The 16,991-nt window shown below is 39.8% G+C and overlaps 2 protein-coding genes across 2 annotated transcripts; one reads left to right on the top strand and one right to left on the bottom strand.

The window, feature by feature from the left end:
* Window positions 1-1,900: 1,900 nt before the first annotated feature.
* On the bottom strand, window positions 1,901-5,785 carry LOC110988671 (neuromedin-U receptor 2-like). Its single transcript, XM_087138540.1, has 2 exons — window positions 4,381-5,785; window positions 1,901-4,233 (listed from the first exon to the last, which is right to left on the bottom strand). Exon 2 carries the CDS (start codon window positions 4,067-4,069, stop codon window positions 3,056-3,058), a length of 1,014 nt encoding a protein of 337 aa, XP_086994666.1. The 5' UTR covers window positions 4,070-4,233; window positions 4,381-5,785; the 3' UTR covers window positions 1,901-3,055.
* A 2,757-nt stretch (window positions 5,786-8,542) lies between these two features.
* Window positions 8,543-16,769, top strand: LOC110988672 (sperm microtubule inner protein 8-like). Its single transcript, XM_022252421.2, has 7 exons — window positions 8,543-8,952; window positions 9,685-9,746; window positions 12,072-12,124; window positions 13,268-13,332; window positions 13,751-13,815; window positions 14,875-14,939; window positions 15,324-16,769. Exons 1-7 carry the CDS (start codon window positions 8,760-8,762, stop codon window positions 15,385-15,387), a joined length of 567 nt encoding a protein of 188 aa, XP_022108113.1. The 5' UTR covers window positions 8,543-8,759; the 3' UTR covers window positions 15,388-16,769.
* The last annotated feature ends 222 nt before the right edge of the window (window positions 16,770-16,991 follow it).

Genomic DNA, 16,991 nt, shown 5'->3' on the forward strand with positions numbered 1-16,991 from the left:
AGCAGGATGTTGTGTGCTTGATCCCAGGCTGGCACACTGTGGTTTTTTTTCTCAGGGAAGCACTGTGTAGTGTTAATAAAGTTATGTTGCATGAAAGAAATGGCAAGCTTACTTAATATTGCAATTTCCTCATTCATTACATCCTACCTCCTTGAAAATTGAAGTAGCTGATTTTAAAAAATGAAGATTTTAGGAGGCGTTCTTTAATCACGAGTCATGATGACTAGTGCACATTACGCACTTTAAATGCGTCACATACATGTAATTTTGTACATGAATGCGTGCAATTTTTAAGAACTCTGCTCCATTCCACCTCTTTAGGGAGACCACTATCCTCAGTTATGCCACCTACATGAAAGCCTTTCGTCGATATGAACAAATTCAACTAAAAACGAAAAGGCGTCATACAAGATGTTTTGATAAAACCTCAATTTTATTTGACAAATTGACAGATACAACTTAAAAACTTGAATATATTTAATAAATGAGGTGCTTGAAAAAATAGATTGTTTGTATGTATACATTACAAACCTGTTTATTCACATTTTGTGATTTGGAACTTTGGGGGATATGGTCGAATTACGAACCAATTTGGGTAATGTTCAGAAGTGCTTGCTTGCTCCTCTGGCCAAGACAAGCCAGAAACTCTGCATGAACATTTATCAAGCCGATGCATCTTGTCACTGTTTTCCCTCAAACAATTCTGACTGCTTATATAAAGATCCTATTACATGCAGTTTGTGAAGTATGACATTTTCATGTACGAAGTCATCAGGGAAATTATGCTATGGGCCTTCATGTTTCCCACACATTTTTCTTATGTAACACGATGTTCCTTTGAAATGTAGGTTTAAATCTTGTAGAAAAACACAAATTTGCACATGGGCCTAGCATTGAAAATAATGTTAAAAGACTTGAATCTTAACCGGGGAACATGTACTATTTTTCCACTTGAAAAATTCGAAAACCCCACCAGATGAGTATTTATAACTCTGAAAATTGCTCTACAAGTCAGAAAAGAGGTTTTGCTAGGAAAACCCAACCAGACCTGGCTGTCAGTGAGAGCTAACGTCAGTACTCGGTCGTGTTTGCCAATGATTGTTCATGAGAAAAGAATACATGCGCGGTTTTCCCTGTCTAAAGGCTCACTAATTGTCGATAATTCTCACGTCAGTATACTCATAATTATCACAGTGTCATAACATACTTGTATGTTGTCTCTCTCGTCCATTTTGCGATTTTTTCCACGAAAAAGAATGCTTTCCAAGGCAAAATTACGAGCGCAGTGCTGGTCGCTATCGTTCATCGCACAACGCTTCAAAGGTCAACGGGACGTTTCCTGTGCTGGCAACTCCAGAGCTTCCGGCTGACGGAACACGCAATGCGCCGTGCGCCCGCTAGGGTTGGCAATCTATTGTTTTTCTCCTCCAGGCCTATGATCGTATGGCTCAAAAGGCTTATTGCTTTCGTCTAACGCTGACTGCGATGCCAAAGCAAATTACCATAGGGCTGCATGTGTGCTGCCCAGTACAAGCATGGTGTTCAGACCTGACATATCCCCTTACGCGTATAAATTGTGGACCAAGTAGCCATTGTAGGTCAAAATAGAACGTGCCTTACAGGAGCAGAGCCCCCTCCCCCAACACACACATACATATGAAAATTAAAATGTCTAAGAGCAGTATCGAAAGCATTAGGTGCAGGAGTTCAGCCTTCAAAATGTTGGCTCCAGAAACGCGCCAAATGCAAGAGGTGTGATAATCAAGTTGCATGCTTTTTTAGTTGCTTTAATCTTCTAAATGAGTTTAAGTTGCGCAGTAAAGTAAGAGATATTTCTAAGGTCTGGTTAACTTGCATTTAGTACAGATTCTTAAAAACGTACCTGTAAAATGTTGCTTGAGCATGCCATATTGAAAGCAAATTTATCGATCCCATCATCTGGTTGGTCGTTGATTAAGTGTCACTGCATTAACAATGCCAATCCCACTCCATATCCCTTGACGACTGTGTTCTTTGGTGGTGTTTTGGACAATTATTGACCTGGATTAGCTTAGGATATATTCAGATGGGCCAGACATTTATTTAGGACGTCGCCTTACCTTATTTATTAAGGAAAGTTAGCAATTACACTACTTTGACTCGTCAAATGAAGTAAACTGTATTCTGTGTTTTACACTGTGAGTTTATTGTTAGCATTAAATTAATTTTACTAATTACAGTCATTATATATATAGGTATCAACAAACGGTCATCATCTGCTAATTCGTGTACACTGTAAAAATATGTGGTAATGATTTAACATCATTAAATGCCTCCATGGTATTACTTATGAACGTGTTGTGGTGATAATAATGCAGAGCTTAACACGTTGTGGTGTTTATTTTTTTAAACAACTATACATGCTGACGTGTTAATAAATTTAGACACAAAGAAACGTTTTGGTGTAACTAACAAGACATAAAAAACGCTTATCGGGTTGTAACGCTTCCTAAACACCCAAACACGTCTGTTTCCATTAACTGGTGTTTAATTTTAAACACTTACATGTTTACAATTAATTCAAAGACGAGTTATTACCGGTTCATACTTCACGCGAAAGTGAACACGAATGCGAGTTGTTACATGGGATCAAACATTCGCCCCGCGAATTCGCGGAAGTTGAATACATTTCAACTCGAGCTAGATTTTGCTGCAAATCTTTCGTGACGACAAATTTGCTCCACTTTCGTCTTTGCCTGAAGTATGAACCTGCGTTTAATAATGGGCGTTGGTTTATACAGTATAATATTTACAAGAAGCGTAAACTTGAATAGTGTAGGCTTTGTTTATGTACATGCCAAGGTCAACATGAATCTGCAATACAATGCATCTATCACGAGTTACAAATGATTTTTACAGTTAATTACGACGCACAAAGTTGTTAAAGCACTGCAACTATTATACAACTTTTGTTACACTGTTTAATATGTCTTCTATTCGCATACAAGACAAGTGTCTGACGAACTATTCGTGGTGTATAATAATTCTCACGTTTTGTTTCAGAAATGTTTACGTATTATGGTGCCATCTCAAAGTCAATTCTGTTATTACCATGCCTTTTCGAGCAGGGGCAAAATGCAGCCTTCAGGCCTTGCCTGAATTTCTTGTATTTGAATTCATAGATTACAGGGTTAATGGCGGAGTTTAAATAAAAGGCAAAATCGCTGAATCCTCTGACGTACGAGTACTCTATTGAACCACAAAAGGTAAAATAAGACTCCTCTGTTGGATGCAGGCAAATAAGAATGCCTATGTAACTCTGAGCCCACAGGATTAAGAGAGCTCCCAAGACTATGATGAGCATGCTTACCAGACGCTGTCTAGCAATCACAAGATCGTAGGCTGCTGCCCTCGCATGCTGCAGGTTGAGGGCTTTGGCTTGTCTTTTGAGAGTGACCTGCATCTTATAGTAGGCCAGAGTCATTAGAATTACGGGAAGTAGATAAGCCGTGACGAATGCAACCACACTAACAACGGAAGGAAATGCCTGATGGGGATATGTGATTGTTGAGCACGTTTGGTCAGGCTCATCACTGGGCTCAGTTGTGAATAGAAATGGCATTGATAGTGAAACCGACATTGCCCATGCCAGAGCAATCAGACTTTTCATTCGTACAGTTGTGAGTTTTCTTTCGTACTTCAGCGGATACACTATGGCAACATACCTCTCTAATGTTACTAGCGATAGGCAGTACGCTGATGCATAGCTGAAAGCCCATGTTAGAAATCGAGATGTCAGGAGTCGACAATAAAGTTCCCTCCCACCAAAGCTTGAAGGAATATAATGAAGCAATGCACAGCTTTCATGTGCAACCAAGTGATAGAAAAAAGCTTGAAGACACACCAGCATGTCTGCCACTGCCAAATTTACAAGCAGATAGTTCGTCATGTTGTGTAGGAATTTAACGCGCAGAATGACGAAGCACACCAAGAGGTTTCCTAAGACACCAACGACACCTTCCGCTGCCAGAGTTTGACACATCCACTTGGAATTTCCACCACTTTCATTCTGTCCGTGAGATGCATTCATGACCACGTTGTTGTTGGCACCTTTCCTAAAACAACATTCTTTCCACTGCTTTTAGGCGGCGACATTTGCTAAAACCTTCTCTAGTCAAGTGTGTGGTGTCCAATCAAGGCATCAGAGGAGGCAGTCTGGGATAAGTGGTTCGTTCTAAATAACTGTCGAAGCCGCTGAAAAAAAGAATAAAGAATTACACTGCAGAGTACCATCAATAAATTTTTGAAAGTACTCTTAACTCATTAGTCAAACGTTCCAGAACTCTTCAAAATATAAACACGAAGCAATAACCGACCTAAATGTTGTTTGATGGTGCTAACCTTGGCTGCATTGTCTCTTAGAAGCTGGTCGAGGAAAGTTCACGGTTACAAGTTATTGAGCTTGTCGGACAGTGATACAGATTGGTATCGTATGGCAATGCCGCCTTGTCGCACCATTTTTCCTGTAATGTCAACCACGCTTTCTTTCACCAGAAGTAGGTACAGCTAGTGTGTCCTCACTTTAAAGTGGAAGCCTCGATCAAAGCCCGATCCGATCACTGCTGTAGTGACGTCAGGTGTTCCGTCCCGTTCAGTGCAGCCACAAATCTGTGTAGACAGTGAGTTGGACTGAGCACTCCCACGCTTTGAAAGAACTTGTGAGATGTCATTTAGAATCAAGGGTAGGCAATTATTTTCTCATCTTGATCCAACATCAAGTGTGGAAGAAGGAACAGAAGGAAATGTGAGTCGCACTTTTTAGTTTCAGAAAGTTTCTCAAGTTGTACTTCATAATGCTTAGCTTTAAGCCTATATAGGCCTAGTAAGAAATTTATGACAGTCTATCTAGCCTATCAGGCTTTGTTGGCCTATATGAAACTTCACTATCTTGAAGTTGGGACCGTCTGAAATGTTACTTTTTGGCAAAAGTGGTTTGGAAACTGAATGACTAATTTGTCCTTTATTTTCCGCAGATTTCACAGAAAAAATCTCCAAGACAGCCATGATTTGTGTTTGTTGGATCTAAAAACGCACTGAACCCAAATCGTGTGACAGACGATGTCATATGAGTGACAGAATTCTTCTTCGGGGCAGAGATGAAACCAAACTGAGAAGCAGAGTGCTGACGTTTCTGTTGAATGAAGTTACAAGCAAGGGAATTCAAAGCCTTCAACGCATGAAAGAAAGTTTGTCTACAGAACAAAATTATTCATTCTCTGTTACAACTGACTTTTTTATGCCGGAAAGTAGTTGTTCAATGTAAATCTTTAAGTCAGGCTATGAACTCAACTTTTTAAGCTGATTTATAAGTGTCTGCTTAAAAACGGCAGTAAGTTAGTTTGGTCGCTCATTTAAAGCTGCGCTCACTTTGTGCTCACAGAAAAGATTCTCACACTTCTGTATGCCGCATGTCGGCTTTCAATAAAATGTACCCAATATGTGAATGAATTTTATTTAGTACCCTTTTCCCGAGAGTGTGTAAAATTAAAATCATTTTATTGACGATTTTCTTCAGTGCTGGCTCATCGAAACCAGACGGAAAAACACATGGACAGTTTGGACATCCTATTTACTGACAAAACCTTCTGCATCTCCTGGTAGAATTTTCTCAGTTTTACACACTGAGTAAATCAGGATTGAACTGACCCAAAGTGAAAATATTGCTAAAGCGAGACCGTAGACAATAGGTGTAAAAGAAATCAATAAAAAGCAAACACACACAAAAACCCGTTAATTAACATTACCGCTTTCGAATGGGTTAGTTAATAAGAAAATAATCAGTTATTTCTGAAATGATATTCTTGCATTTTCTGCTTATTTTTGGTTTGTTTTCGGGAGGGAGGCCGAGGGCTTAACTATCGTCCCTTTAGAGAAAAAGCTATGTTGACCAGAAATGCCCAGCACACAGCATCACATTACCCTCCTGTTGTGCACAATGTGCGATGTCCTATCCACTCTATAACGGAGATCAATGGTGCAAACGCAGCGAGTATGAACCAGCCCTAAATTGTCAGCGTCGACAGACCAAGCGGAAGCTAGTGGGCAACGTTACAAAACCGACGTATATAGAATGCTCCATGTATCACTGAAGGAGGCAAGGTTTATACTACGTCACAACATAAAGCAAGAGTTGTTGTCCAATTGCAAATCTACCTTTGTCCACACGTTACTGGGTCTCTTCCCGAGAATTGATGGGTCCTGTATTCGAACATAAAAAGTCTGAAAAATTTCAAAAACTGGAGATCGCGTTTGCATCTGAATGGGCAAATGTTTTCTATCCGGTGATGCAAGTTTCATATCTACATTTGCTGAGGGAGATATTGACGAAAAAATTGTTGTCAATTGCTTCGTGTTTTTGTCCTAATCTGCCTGAGTGTACACGTTATTAGATCTTTTTTTCCGCGAAAAGATAGTTCCCTATATTCGAGCATAAAAATTTCTGAAAATTGTCCATATCTAGAAATTGTGTTGTCATCTGAAAGGGCACATGTTCTTCTACCCACTGATGTAAGTTTCATTTACATATTTGTTGTATAGTTAGGGAATTATCGGCGAAAGAAGGCACGAGTTGCCCTACTGCTTCGTGCTTTTGTGCAATTCTTCTTTTGTGAACTCATTTACTTGGCCTCTTTCCAAGTACCAATGGGTCCCTATATTCGAGCATAAAAAGTATGAAAATCTCCAAATTTCGGAACTGTGGTGTCATTCCTTTCTCCATCAATGCAAATGTACGTCCATATTTCTTGTAAAAACATAAATATACGAGTAAGACGGTAAGGTGTGGTTTCGCTCTACTTCGTTCTAGCGTGACCTTCCCTGATACATTCTGGCAGAAAGTGAAAAAGTGAGTAAGAACCTTTATAGCAGGCCCCTGCCACACGAATTTCCCCGTTCGCAAAGTGCATGGCGGGAGCCTGTTTATCTGGTTTGACGACTCTATCTCAATATCCCCATAAAGAAACGCACGCAGAGGGCGCAATGTGTTTATCCAGTCAGTGGGGTCCCAGATCAGTGGGACGAGGCAGATGAAGAACTGGTGTTGTTTTCTGAGCTTCTTCGCACGTAAAAGTGATGTTTTATGAATACCACATCCTACTGCCTCTAGCACCAGCTTTAATTAAGTTACATTCTACATATTTTTCCAACTTTTTTTTTTACTCTGCTAAGTATATACATGTTATAAAGACGCTGATAACGAAATAACTGTAAGAAATTGTTTAAAATGTGCAGGCATAACGGTCCGTCTAGGCAATCGTTGGAAAAAAGACTACAATATTTTTTCTCCAAAATGAGAAAAAACATTTGGAAGATTGTCTGACACTTATTTGCTTACTTTGTTGTTGCTTACTTTTTAGTGAACATGAAGACAATTTGAAAGTCTTGTTTCTGAGATTTGGCATGCTTTGCTATTATTTTCTCAATGACTCATCTTTTACATCTTTGTCAAATTGCATAATGGGTGAATTTTCTTGATATCTTGTTATTTCTGTCCGCTGGTCGTTTTTGTTTTCCTCTTAATAATTTGTGACAAAAAGTTCAAATCATTTGACCTGCGCCTCTCGTATACTCTTGTAGTTCATGGTCTGCTTTTTCTATTCATACTCGCACTACACTAAGTATTTGTATTCCTTTGTGCAGTCTAAATTATTCTAATTTTTCTCAAACTGTACAGATACATGTATCATGTAAAATTTTATATTTCTGTTTAATTAGAGTGTTTTAAATAATACTGAAAGCTTATCTAGAAACCACGGAGAACAAATCAAACTTTAGCCACTCATTTGAGATATGACATCACAGTAGTTCTTGCAAATTATTGCATTCAGCACGAACGCTGCCTCGAAGAGAATGTATAACAACATTTCTGTTCAAATCCCTTCCTCATTTCCTGACATTTTGACTCATCATTCGTTTGACTGATCTACATTTTTGACGTGATTCCCCAATGAGATCAGCCACTCATATATATCTTTAGATTCACTCTCCTCTAGTTTCCTTAAATTCACACTCGTATGCTTCATTTCCAGCATTGTAAGTACATGTAGTGTTTACTTCACAAACCGCACAATAGAACGTTGCTTTGGAACTGTGCCGTTTTTCTTCTTGTATGCCGACACTCTTTTTTTTCTTTGGCAAGATGTGTTCACATTTCACACGTACTCTTCCCTCTTATTGTAATAGGGAATTGCACTTAAAAAGAAAATTAAATCGATGGGGTATAATACAGCGGAAATCTAAATATTTTGATTGAATAATCATGTATAATGTCAGTATTTTTTTTTGAGATAACATCTGAATGTGGAGAAAGTGGACACAAAACTTTCCAGCGAAAAAAAAACGGAGGCAAACCTCTTCCCAAGAGTCACCAGGCGGCGCTGTTTCAGTCTGATTTTGCACTGTTTTCTACGGGTACGTATTTGGTGCAGTACAACCGTAGGCCGCAACACAGCATTGTCACGTTGTCAGCAGGGAACCCGCGAGAGAATCTATTGTGACGTTGCGTAACTGCACGCGCGCTCGGAGCGTCCCCGTTGCCCGGCCAACACTCAATGGGATGGGTACTCTGCTTATCTGGTTAATGCGCATTATTGTGCCTTAAATATGCTCACCAACAAAACAGTTGAAACACAGCACGGCCAGTACACCAACGCGATTTGTGTGTGTACATCGAAATCCGACAACCGATCAGCCTTAACTGACGTGAGGGAATCAAAGTCAGAATGCCGGAATCGGTTGAAGTAGATGCTCCCTACTACGTGAACAACTACCCGTCCCTTCGGAGGGTACAACTAGCCGCCGTCAAGGAGGGCCTGTACCACCCAAAGCTACCCACCTTTCGTCGAATGGACATGGACACGGCGGCCCACAAACTACCGGACGAGCACTGTCGGACTACAAGCCAATGTGGGCCAGGTAAGTGCCATCTGGAATGTATTGAAGGCCCAGGCGTACACGTAGTGGTCAGACTATACTGAGTTCTCTTCCGGAAAACTTCCTCTTGATCCCTCTTACGCTGAGTACAGGCTTGCACAGTCTTAGAATGGGTCGGTACCTTTATCAATCAATTACCAACATCTATTTCCATATTGAAATCATTTATAACAGGATTACAAGGTAGATTCTAATTACTTCTAGTATATAGATAAGTCAGATAATATTAATAATAATAGCACAGTGTTTAAGCCTAACCTAAAATATTTATTATATAAAGGAAGGCGTTGGCCATTTTCCTGTTGTAATTTAACAGCAATGGGGGGAGAGAGAGAAACAAAGCACACCGTCCTCATAACGATGGGTAGTTTCGCCGGGAGCTGCAAACGTCTAATGGGTTACTCACCTTACTCAGACTTGGAAAGTTATATTTAAACTCCCGCTGGCGCAAGTGTGAAAAAAATGATCTTGTTCGGGTCTATGGTGAATGCAAAAGATCAGTGGCGAACAAATAATAAACAAGGAATTATATGACAACTAACATCCTATCTTTTGCTGAATTCAGTCTGGCTGTGACTGAATTCTTCATCACTGTAATTATTCCTCAAATTAAGAAATAAGTCGGATTCACCTTTGTACGCCTAGTCAGGGTTATCTTATTTTCGTCAGCGTCTACGGACCTCTGTCTTAATTTTATCTTCTCTCGCTTTTCAGATGACTTCAAGAATGCTACCGTTACATACTTCAGACCAAGCACAACCCGATATGCTGGAGCGGTACGTTTCTCTAAAAACAACATGATAATTAAAAATCTGTCTAAATGTCTAAAATCAGCATCAGTGTCGTGCCCTATAACTTGTTATCATTGACCCGCGATAAATTTTGACAGTTGTCAACTTGATTAATTTCACAGCGTTGTAACAAACATGGGGCAATGGGGTTAAGAAATAAAAAGTAATGACCCGAGTGCATATTCATCGTTTAGTGTTATTTCCACTTAGGAATACTACCAACATCTACTGAATGGCATTTCATTTTTGTTTGAATAGTATGGTCGCTGTAAAAACGAATTAGCTAAAACCTGAATGCACAATGTATGCATGGTGTTCGCCGAAGGCTGATTAATGGTGGCACAATAAAATTGCACCTGCGACGTTTGGTTAATTTATAAGCGCAAAATATAACAGTGTGCGGAGACACACAGGAATACATGTATTATTCTTTGCTGATAAACCTCTCACTCCCGTAAGATCATTGTCGTTGCCTCCTACAGCCTTGTCCTCAGTGATTGGGAGATTGAGGATGTACATTTTCTGCAAACACCTTTTAGGATAAATTCCTGTTTTGCCCCCTGCCTCCCAAAACCTGGTTACACCACTGACAACACTTATTTGTTGCATCGACAGATAAAGAAATAAAATGTGCGCGACTAGGTTGCGTGATGTAGGTTGCCACACAAATCCAAATATTTGAAAGTGTTAGTGCACACAGTGGCCATCAAAAGTCCTGTACCGTACGAAGAAAGACTACGCTGAGTCTTCGATGATTATGCAGTACATGTGGAAGCAAGGGTTTTTCATACATTGACAGCTTGCCTGTGTGATATGGTTTCGAATAGCGGGCGTAAAATGTCATTTATTTTGTGATTTGTTTTGAATACGCTTCATCGAATCACAGCCAGAGTGGCCATCGGAAATGAAATTATATATGCTACATGAAAAGACAATCCGAAATCGTTTTGTTAAGATTACGTAGGGAGCACCGTTAAACGGAAAGGTTTTGCAGTTCGTCTAAGTACACCTACTTCTGTTCAAAGATGAGTAAATGGAAATTCACAATACCGTAACTGCACTTCTCACTTTCATTTATTAAGTTTATGAAATGATTGCAAAAGCATGAAGAGTAGGCCTATTAGCCATTAAATTGGTAAAAATGCTCTTTCCACGGCGATAAAGAACTTGACAAAAAAGGGGGAAAACCTGAATCCCCAACCTAATGGCAATGCACGTGTTATTGTAATACTTCGACTATAAAATGTAACCTAAATAACCGCGGTTTTATGAACTGGAAAAGAAAAGCAGAGGTGGCCCCGGATAAACATTTACCCAAAAGTGGGTCTGCGTGGGGGACCATTAAGCTGTCTAGACATTGTCGGATCAGGTACACGCATGTCAACCAGGGTCACTTCGAGGAGGTCTGAATACATTCTCGAGCAAATGACACAGTGAATGGGCATAGCTTTATTGACAACACAAGGCGAATACAGCCTATTGTACTTTGACAACTCTTACAATGGGACTGATTATAATGTGGAGAATCCTGTGATGAATTTTGTATTCAGGGAGCCGGGTATGCACAAAGGCCCCTTCTCGTTCAGTCAAAAAGCGTTCGCAGTGTTCACAGTGCCATGGCAAATCAGGCACAATACTATGATGCATGGTGGTTCATACTTCAAGTAGGCAAACGGAAACCCAGGCAAATGGCTGTCAGATTCAGTCAAGCTTTGGAATAAGTCTATTCAATTCCTGTCCAAACGTTTTGAAATTTCACGGAATTGAACAGTTTGTGTATAGATGAAAGATAAATTTTTACAACGAAAATAATCAGGAAACAAGACAAGCTTACTCAATCCTTTCGTATCATGCTTATAAAATATTGCTGAATATGCTCTCCAAGGTGTTCATTTGCCAAATAGACCCTGTTAATCAAGGGGACACTGTCTGATCGCCATGATGACCGCCATGAAAAGACGTTTGGAAAATATTAAGAGGAACTAGGCCAATTAAGGAGTATTTCCAGTTCTCCCCCAAACGTGTAAAATGCCGCCAAAAATTAGCCTCCCCCACCGAAAGGCCATAAGAGGTAACATACACCATTAATTTCCCCGATGTTTTCCCCACCCCCCATCCCCTCCCCCCCGAAAATTTGTGTTCTGATCCACCATTGCCCACTAGTATACTATGACACTTTATCTCATAGCCAATCGTTATGTTCGTACAAAGCAGGTTTTTTCCATTCTGTTATATTCCATTTCGAGACTTTGTGGTAGTCGACTGATTTAATTTTATTTCTTACCCTCTTTTTGGCCTTTTTAACTTCAGAATATCACCGACACGGGAAGAAGACTTCGTGAAACGCTGAAAGACGAAATTGGGTAAGACAATGAACCGTAAAGTTAAATATTTACACTCAAAAGATCGAAGTCAAGTAGACTTCGGAAAGTTGTCGAAGATTGAAATAGATGTATGTCGAAATGTTTTGTACATTTGTGCATTTTGTACTTTGGTCAGATCTTGAAATACAGTCATTTGCAAAAGTTTAGGACCACCCTTAGGAAATGCATTAACTTGAAGGAAAATCAAACTTAAACCAATCAATCAGGGCAACTTATGTTTATTTTCAATGTCTAACCTTGGTACCGTGGTTGAACATTTTTGACTACATTTCCATGATTTGACATGTTAACAGTCTAATATTCAGTGTGCCCTCCTTTATTTCTGATTGCTTAGACTGGCTTTTTCCCAAGCTGCCTTACAGACAAAATGTCATACAAGACCTGCCTTTGCAAAATATTTTATTCAAATGGGTATAGCAGTACAATGATGTAAAATCATGTTACGTAATCAGTCAATGAGACCATGTAATGCGGGCCCAGTGAAAGAAATACCAATAAAATTCCAGGTGGTCTGAAGCTTTTGTAAATGACTGTAGTCAACAAGTGAACATCTTAAAATGTTATGTCTTAAAAATGGTTAGATTTTATTGCATTAATTACTAAAAACAGCCAAAAGGACTTAAAATGTTAAATTCGCAAAAATGGTCATACTTTAACACTAAAACACAACAAGCCAGTTCGGTACTTCAAAAAAGCGAGGTCATTCGGGAACAAGGCACACGTGCGAGTCAGCAAAGGGCCGTGCAGATTGGGTAGACCTCGCACGCACGTCCGGATGACCTCGGACGCACTTCCATCATAGGGCTTACGCTGTTGGATTACCGAACTGGCTCATTACACATGTAATACAATTAAATTTGAAAAACAAAATACTATTGGTACAATAAATGTACGTGATTACATTAAGTTGCTGAAAATGTGTATTCTTGTAAGCTTTTTGTCAATCCATTGTAACTGCTGACTGTTCTTATAAACATCACCACATTAACAGAAAGCTGATTACGGTTAATGAGATTCGTTTGAAAAAAAAGAGTCAGTGATCTATGAAACAACAGTGCAATGTTCAAGCAGCATTATACTGTGAACTTTGCTTACTTGGAATTACAACTTCCATTTTTTCAGAACATTAAAAATTGACTGGTCGCAGGCCAAGGAGATTACGCAGCTGCCAACATTTGAAAAGAAAGGTATGGGTAAACATTACTTTAAGGAATTGACCTGTTCTGAATATCAAGCCATAACAATCTGTAATACCCAAACTGGCGTTGCTCAAAACAAAATGGAAAACAGTGGAGTTAAGTTGATAATCTGTGTACAAATCCATCCATCACGCATACATAAGCAGATGATGCAGTTTATGACGTTGATTCTTCCCTATGACAAACCATCCGTAAAGAATACTTTTCCGAGCAAGGATTTAATTTCGTTTGCTTTTCAGGCGCATGTATCATATTACATGTATTAGTTTTTAGTGACTGCACTTCACATCTTCAAAAATGAAAATATCGTACACGCAGCACATGTACACGTGTTTTGGGGTATAACATATCAACCTGAAGCGCATGTAGAAATCACTGTTTTTTTATTTTGTGCATGTTCACGCAGGCGACCTGAGATTCACAGGTTACGCTGTACGATACCTGAAACCAAGCATAACTGCATCGTGGAGGGTAAGTATGTATGATGAGAGGCAAATTACAAATCATGCAGCACTGATGAGTGTTAGTGGAGTGGGGTGGGGTGGGTGGCGAGTCCAAATCCCGAAAATCCAAAGGCTTCTCCACCTTGTCCTATGTTGAAACTAAGGTTGTTCCTCTTTTGCAAGACATAACTTCTTATTAAGCCGAAGTCGGGGGTAAAATTCAAAACAAAGCCTGAGACGCGGAAGAAGGTAAATTTTATAACCAACCCTGGTTGAGGACCAGAGAGCCAAAATTTCAACATGTTGAAGTACAGCGCATAATTACTGCCCTTCCGTTATACCCCATCCCTTCTGGATGTACCACTGCAGCCCTTCATCTTTTCTCGCATCCCAAGAGACTTCTGGTTTCCGTCCTTTCCCCTTTTCACTGCAGAAAAAGTGATACACGTTTCATTAAGCTTGCCCGTGCCCTTCCCCCAATTCATTTTTTGGGTGGAGGGGAGGGGATTGGGGGCTTTCTTCGGGGCTAATGATAAAAGTACCGTAGGGGAATACTACAAACAAGTTGTTTAAATTTGTATTTAGCGTTTGGGAAAACTTAGGAAAATCCGCTAACGGTACATTGTCTCACACGAATCACGAGATCGCCTGTAATGGCAAACCACTTCACATGATTACAAGGGGAAAATTCCTCCAGGGTTTCCTGTGTCCACCTGTGGTGACCCACGTCACCCATTTTAGTGACCACCTCAGCCTCTTTTGACAAATATTGCCATCTCAGACTAAACGAAAAGCAAAAGAATTAATTGAATTCACTCTCCTTTTGTTCTCAGTGGCAAAACGGTCACAGATGATAGTAATAAATAGGTGTATTGAAAGGAAGTGGGTCGAGTGTATTTTATTTTAGGCCCTGTCAGAATGTTCGGTAGTAGAAGTGTGTGCGGAGAACCTCCAGTTCACCAGTACCCTAGGACAACCCAACCTTTCTTGAGGATAAAATCGTTGTACACATAGGCTAGTCTCTCAGAAGTGCAGTCCTGTAAATACCTGGCGCCTGTTTATGGATGACCTTCCTTTTTGACTGCAGTACACATTCAGGCAAGAACCAAAGCTGGACCAATACGGACAACGCCCAGTACCGGCAAACATCTTGTAAGTAATTTCAAATTGTCCTAATGACAGAATGAGCAAGTAATGCATGTAGTCTTAAAATTCAAGATTCTGATAAAGGGAAGTTAAGAAAGGCTGTTTCACGCTAACTTATGTTAGGCATGCACGATGCGGACGTTGTAGGAATACATGTAATGCCCATGGATAAGCTCGCACTTTTGCAAGAGCTTAATTAAAAAGCTGTCCATCATTTCATTGGTAAAAACTCGTATGTATTCTTTACCAACGAAGAGAACTAGGAACTACATAATACCGTATTTATTCAAATTAAGATGACGGTGAGAGTTGTTCATTTTGTTGTATGCCAATTTGATCGTATTGGTAACATGCTCTTTTGTTCACTTTTCTTCCCTTTTACCTGAGCAGCAGCCGATACCGGGACACGTTCCCACAGTACAGCCGAAATGTTGCCACCGATTGCTTCCGTTAGTCACCGTCTGCAAGGGAGAGGCGATGTAGTGCCTGGCATTACCACCTGTGTATTTCACGCCTTTTATCTGCAGATGATTTTGGTCGAGAGAACGAATTATTGAAAATATTGAAATCTATGTTTTTTCATCCACTGCACTGGCTTAAGTTGCGATTTTGCGATAAGGATTTTTTAATTTCTGGAAATTTGTTGGAAAAGTGCCAGTCAATCGCGTTTTTGTTGGTATAGCATATGTGTATAAAGTGTATGATATTTTGGTGGCAAAATGCCGTGAATGCAGTGTCCGGTAAGTTTTGAAATAAGTGACTATATTGAAAATGAGGTTGTAAAAGTCAATTCAATTCACCACAGGCAATACAATGGAATGGACACCGAAATAAGTGTCTCTTGAAGTCGTGGCGTTGTGCTTGTGTTTTGTGTGGTTTTTGTGTATTGAAAGAATGTTCTTTAGGTTACAATCCAAGAATGAAATCATGAGCCTTTCCGTATGCCGCATTCTAGTCCAGGACTGTTGTAATGAATACTTTCTGCTACTTCTGCATACGGACCAGAGGCGCACTTAAAACGCTAATAGGCCTACATTTACATGTTTAAAACAGCCTCCTTTCGCGCCTTTTTCCAACCAATTGATAAGACCTGTTTTTTTTTTCTTTTGGAGGGTCTTTTGCTTACATATGCTGTTTTATACATGCAGTACAAAACACGGTTTGGGTGGGATGCGTTAAAAGTGCTGACGAGAGTCCAATGATAATCAGGGTTCAGAAGAGGACGCTATTTCCCAGAAATGTTGAAACAAGGAAAACGGTGGCACTGCATTATATGTGATAACATTTTCAGAATAATCTTGTTGAGCATTTTTGTAACTGTAAGTTAGATTATTCAATGCATCTATTTTAATTCTCGGACCAGTAGAGTGACTGAACCGTTGTGCGTCGTCTGCAGCTACTGGGGAACGATAGTATTATCGGTCGATCCACTGAGTGAGCCATAGAAGTACAAAAGGCCCTTTTCACGGGAATTTACACTTCTCCTTTTTATAGGAGAGCATCGAGTGAGGGTAATGATATAGGCCCATAGTAAATAACTTGACCCAATACTGACTCCACTGAACAAATAAGCTTTTCATGTGTTGACTCAACGCGTTGATAACCCAGATGGGTAAGTGTGAGCTGCAGCCAGGTTGTGCACTATTCACTTACTCAAGTCAACCGTTTACATTTTGAGCGAATTCACTTACTCAAGCCAACCGTTTACATTTTGAGCGAATTGTTTTGTTGTTAAACCTCAAGGTTTTGCGCTCATAAAATAGATTTCTGATCGAGAGCTGTCATCATTAAATGGAAGGCCTATTAAAGGAATTCATATAAATTGGAAATTTGTAACGATTGGCTCACACAGAATAGCTCTCTTTATTTCAAACGCCTTGGCCCAACTGTTCAAGAAGGCTTTTAAAAGACTGTTTGTCTTTATTTTGCGCTCAGCGTACAATCATAATTCTATACGAATGCAAAATAAGTGTAGGGGCGCCTATTTAGTGAGCGTCCAATCAAAGTTTATTCCAGTTCCATGCATAATATACAACTACACCACAACATATCAGCTGG

Source organism: Acanthaster planci, linkage group LG06 (genome assembly GCF_054643075.1).
Source record: "Acanthaster planci isolate LZ-2023a linkage group LG06, COTS_SCS, whole genome shotgun sequence".
Lineage (NCBI taxonomy): Eukaryota > Metazoa > Echinodermata > Asteroidea > Valvatida > Acanthasteridae > Acanthaster > Acanthaster planci.

Bases quoted from the DNA above. Each gene is read 5' to 3' on its own strand.
- LOC110988671 (XM_087138540.1), bottom strand. From the start codon at position 4,069: ATGAATGCATCTCACGGACAGAATGAAAGTGGTGGAAATTCCAAGTGG.
- LOC110988672 (XM_022252421.2), top strand. From the start codon at position 8,760: ATGCCGGAATCGGTTGAAGTAGATGCTCCCTACTACGTGAACAACTAC. The intron at 9,747-12,071 runs GTACGTTTCTCT...TTTTAACTTCAG, and splicing joins CAACCCGATATGCTGGAGCG to AATATCACCGACACGGGAAG. The intron at 14,940-15,323 runs GTAAGTAATTTC...TTACCTGAGCAG, and splicing joins CCAGTACCGGCAAACATCTT to CAGCCGATACCGGGACACGT.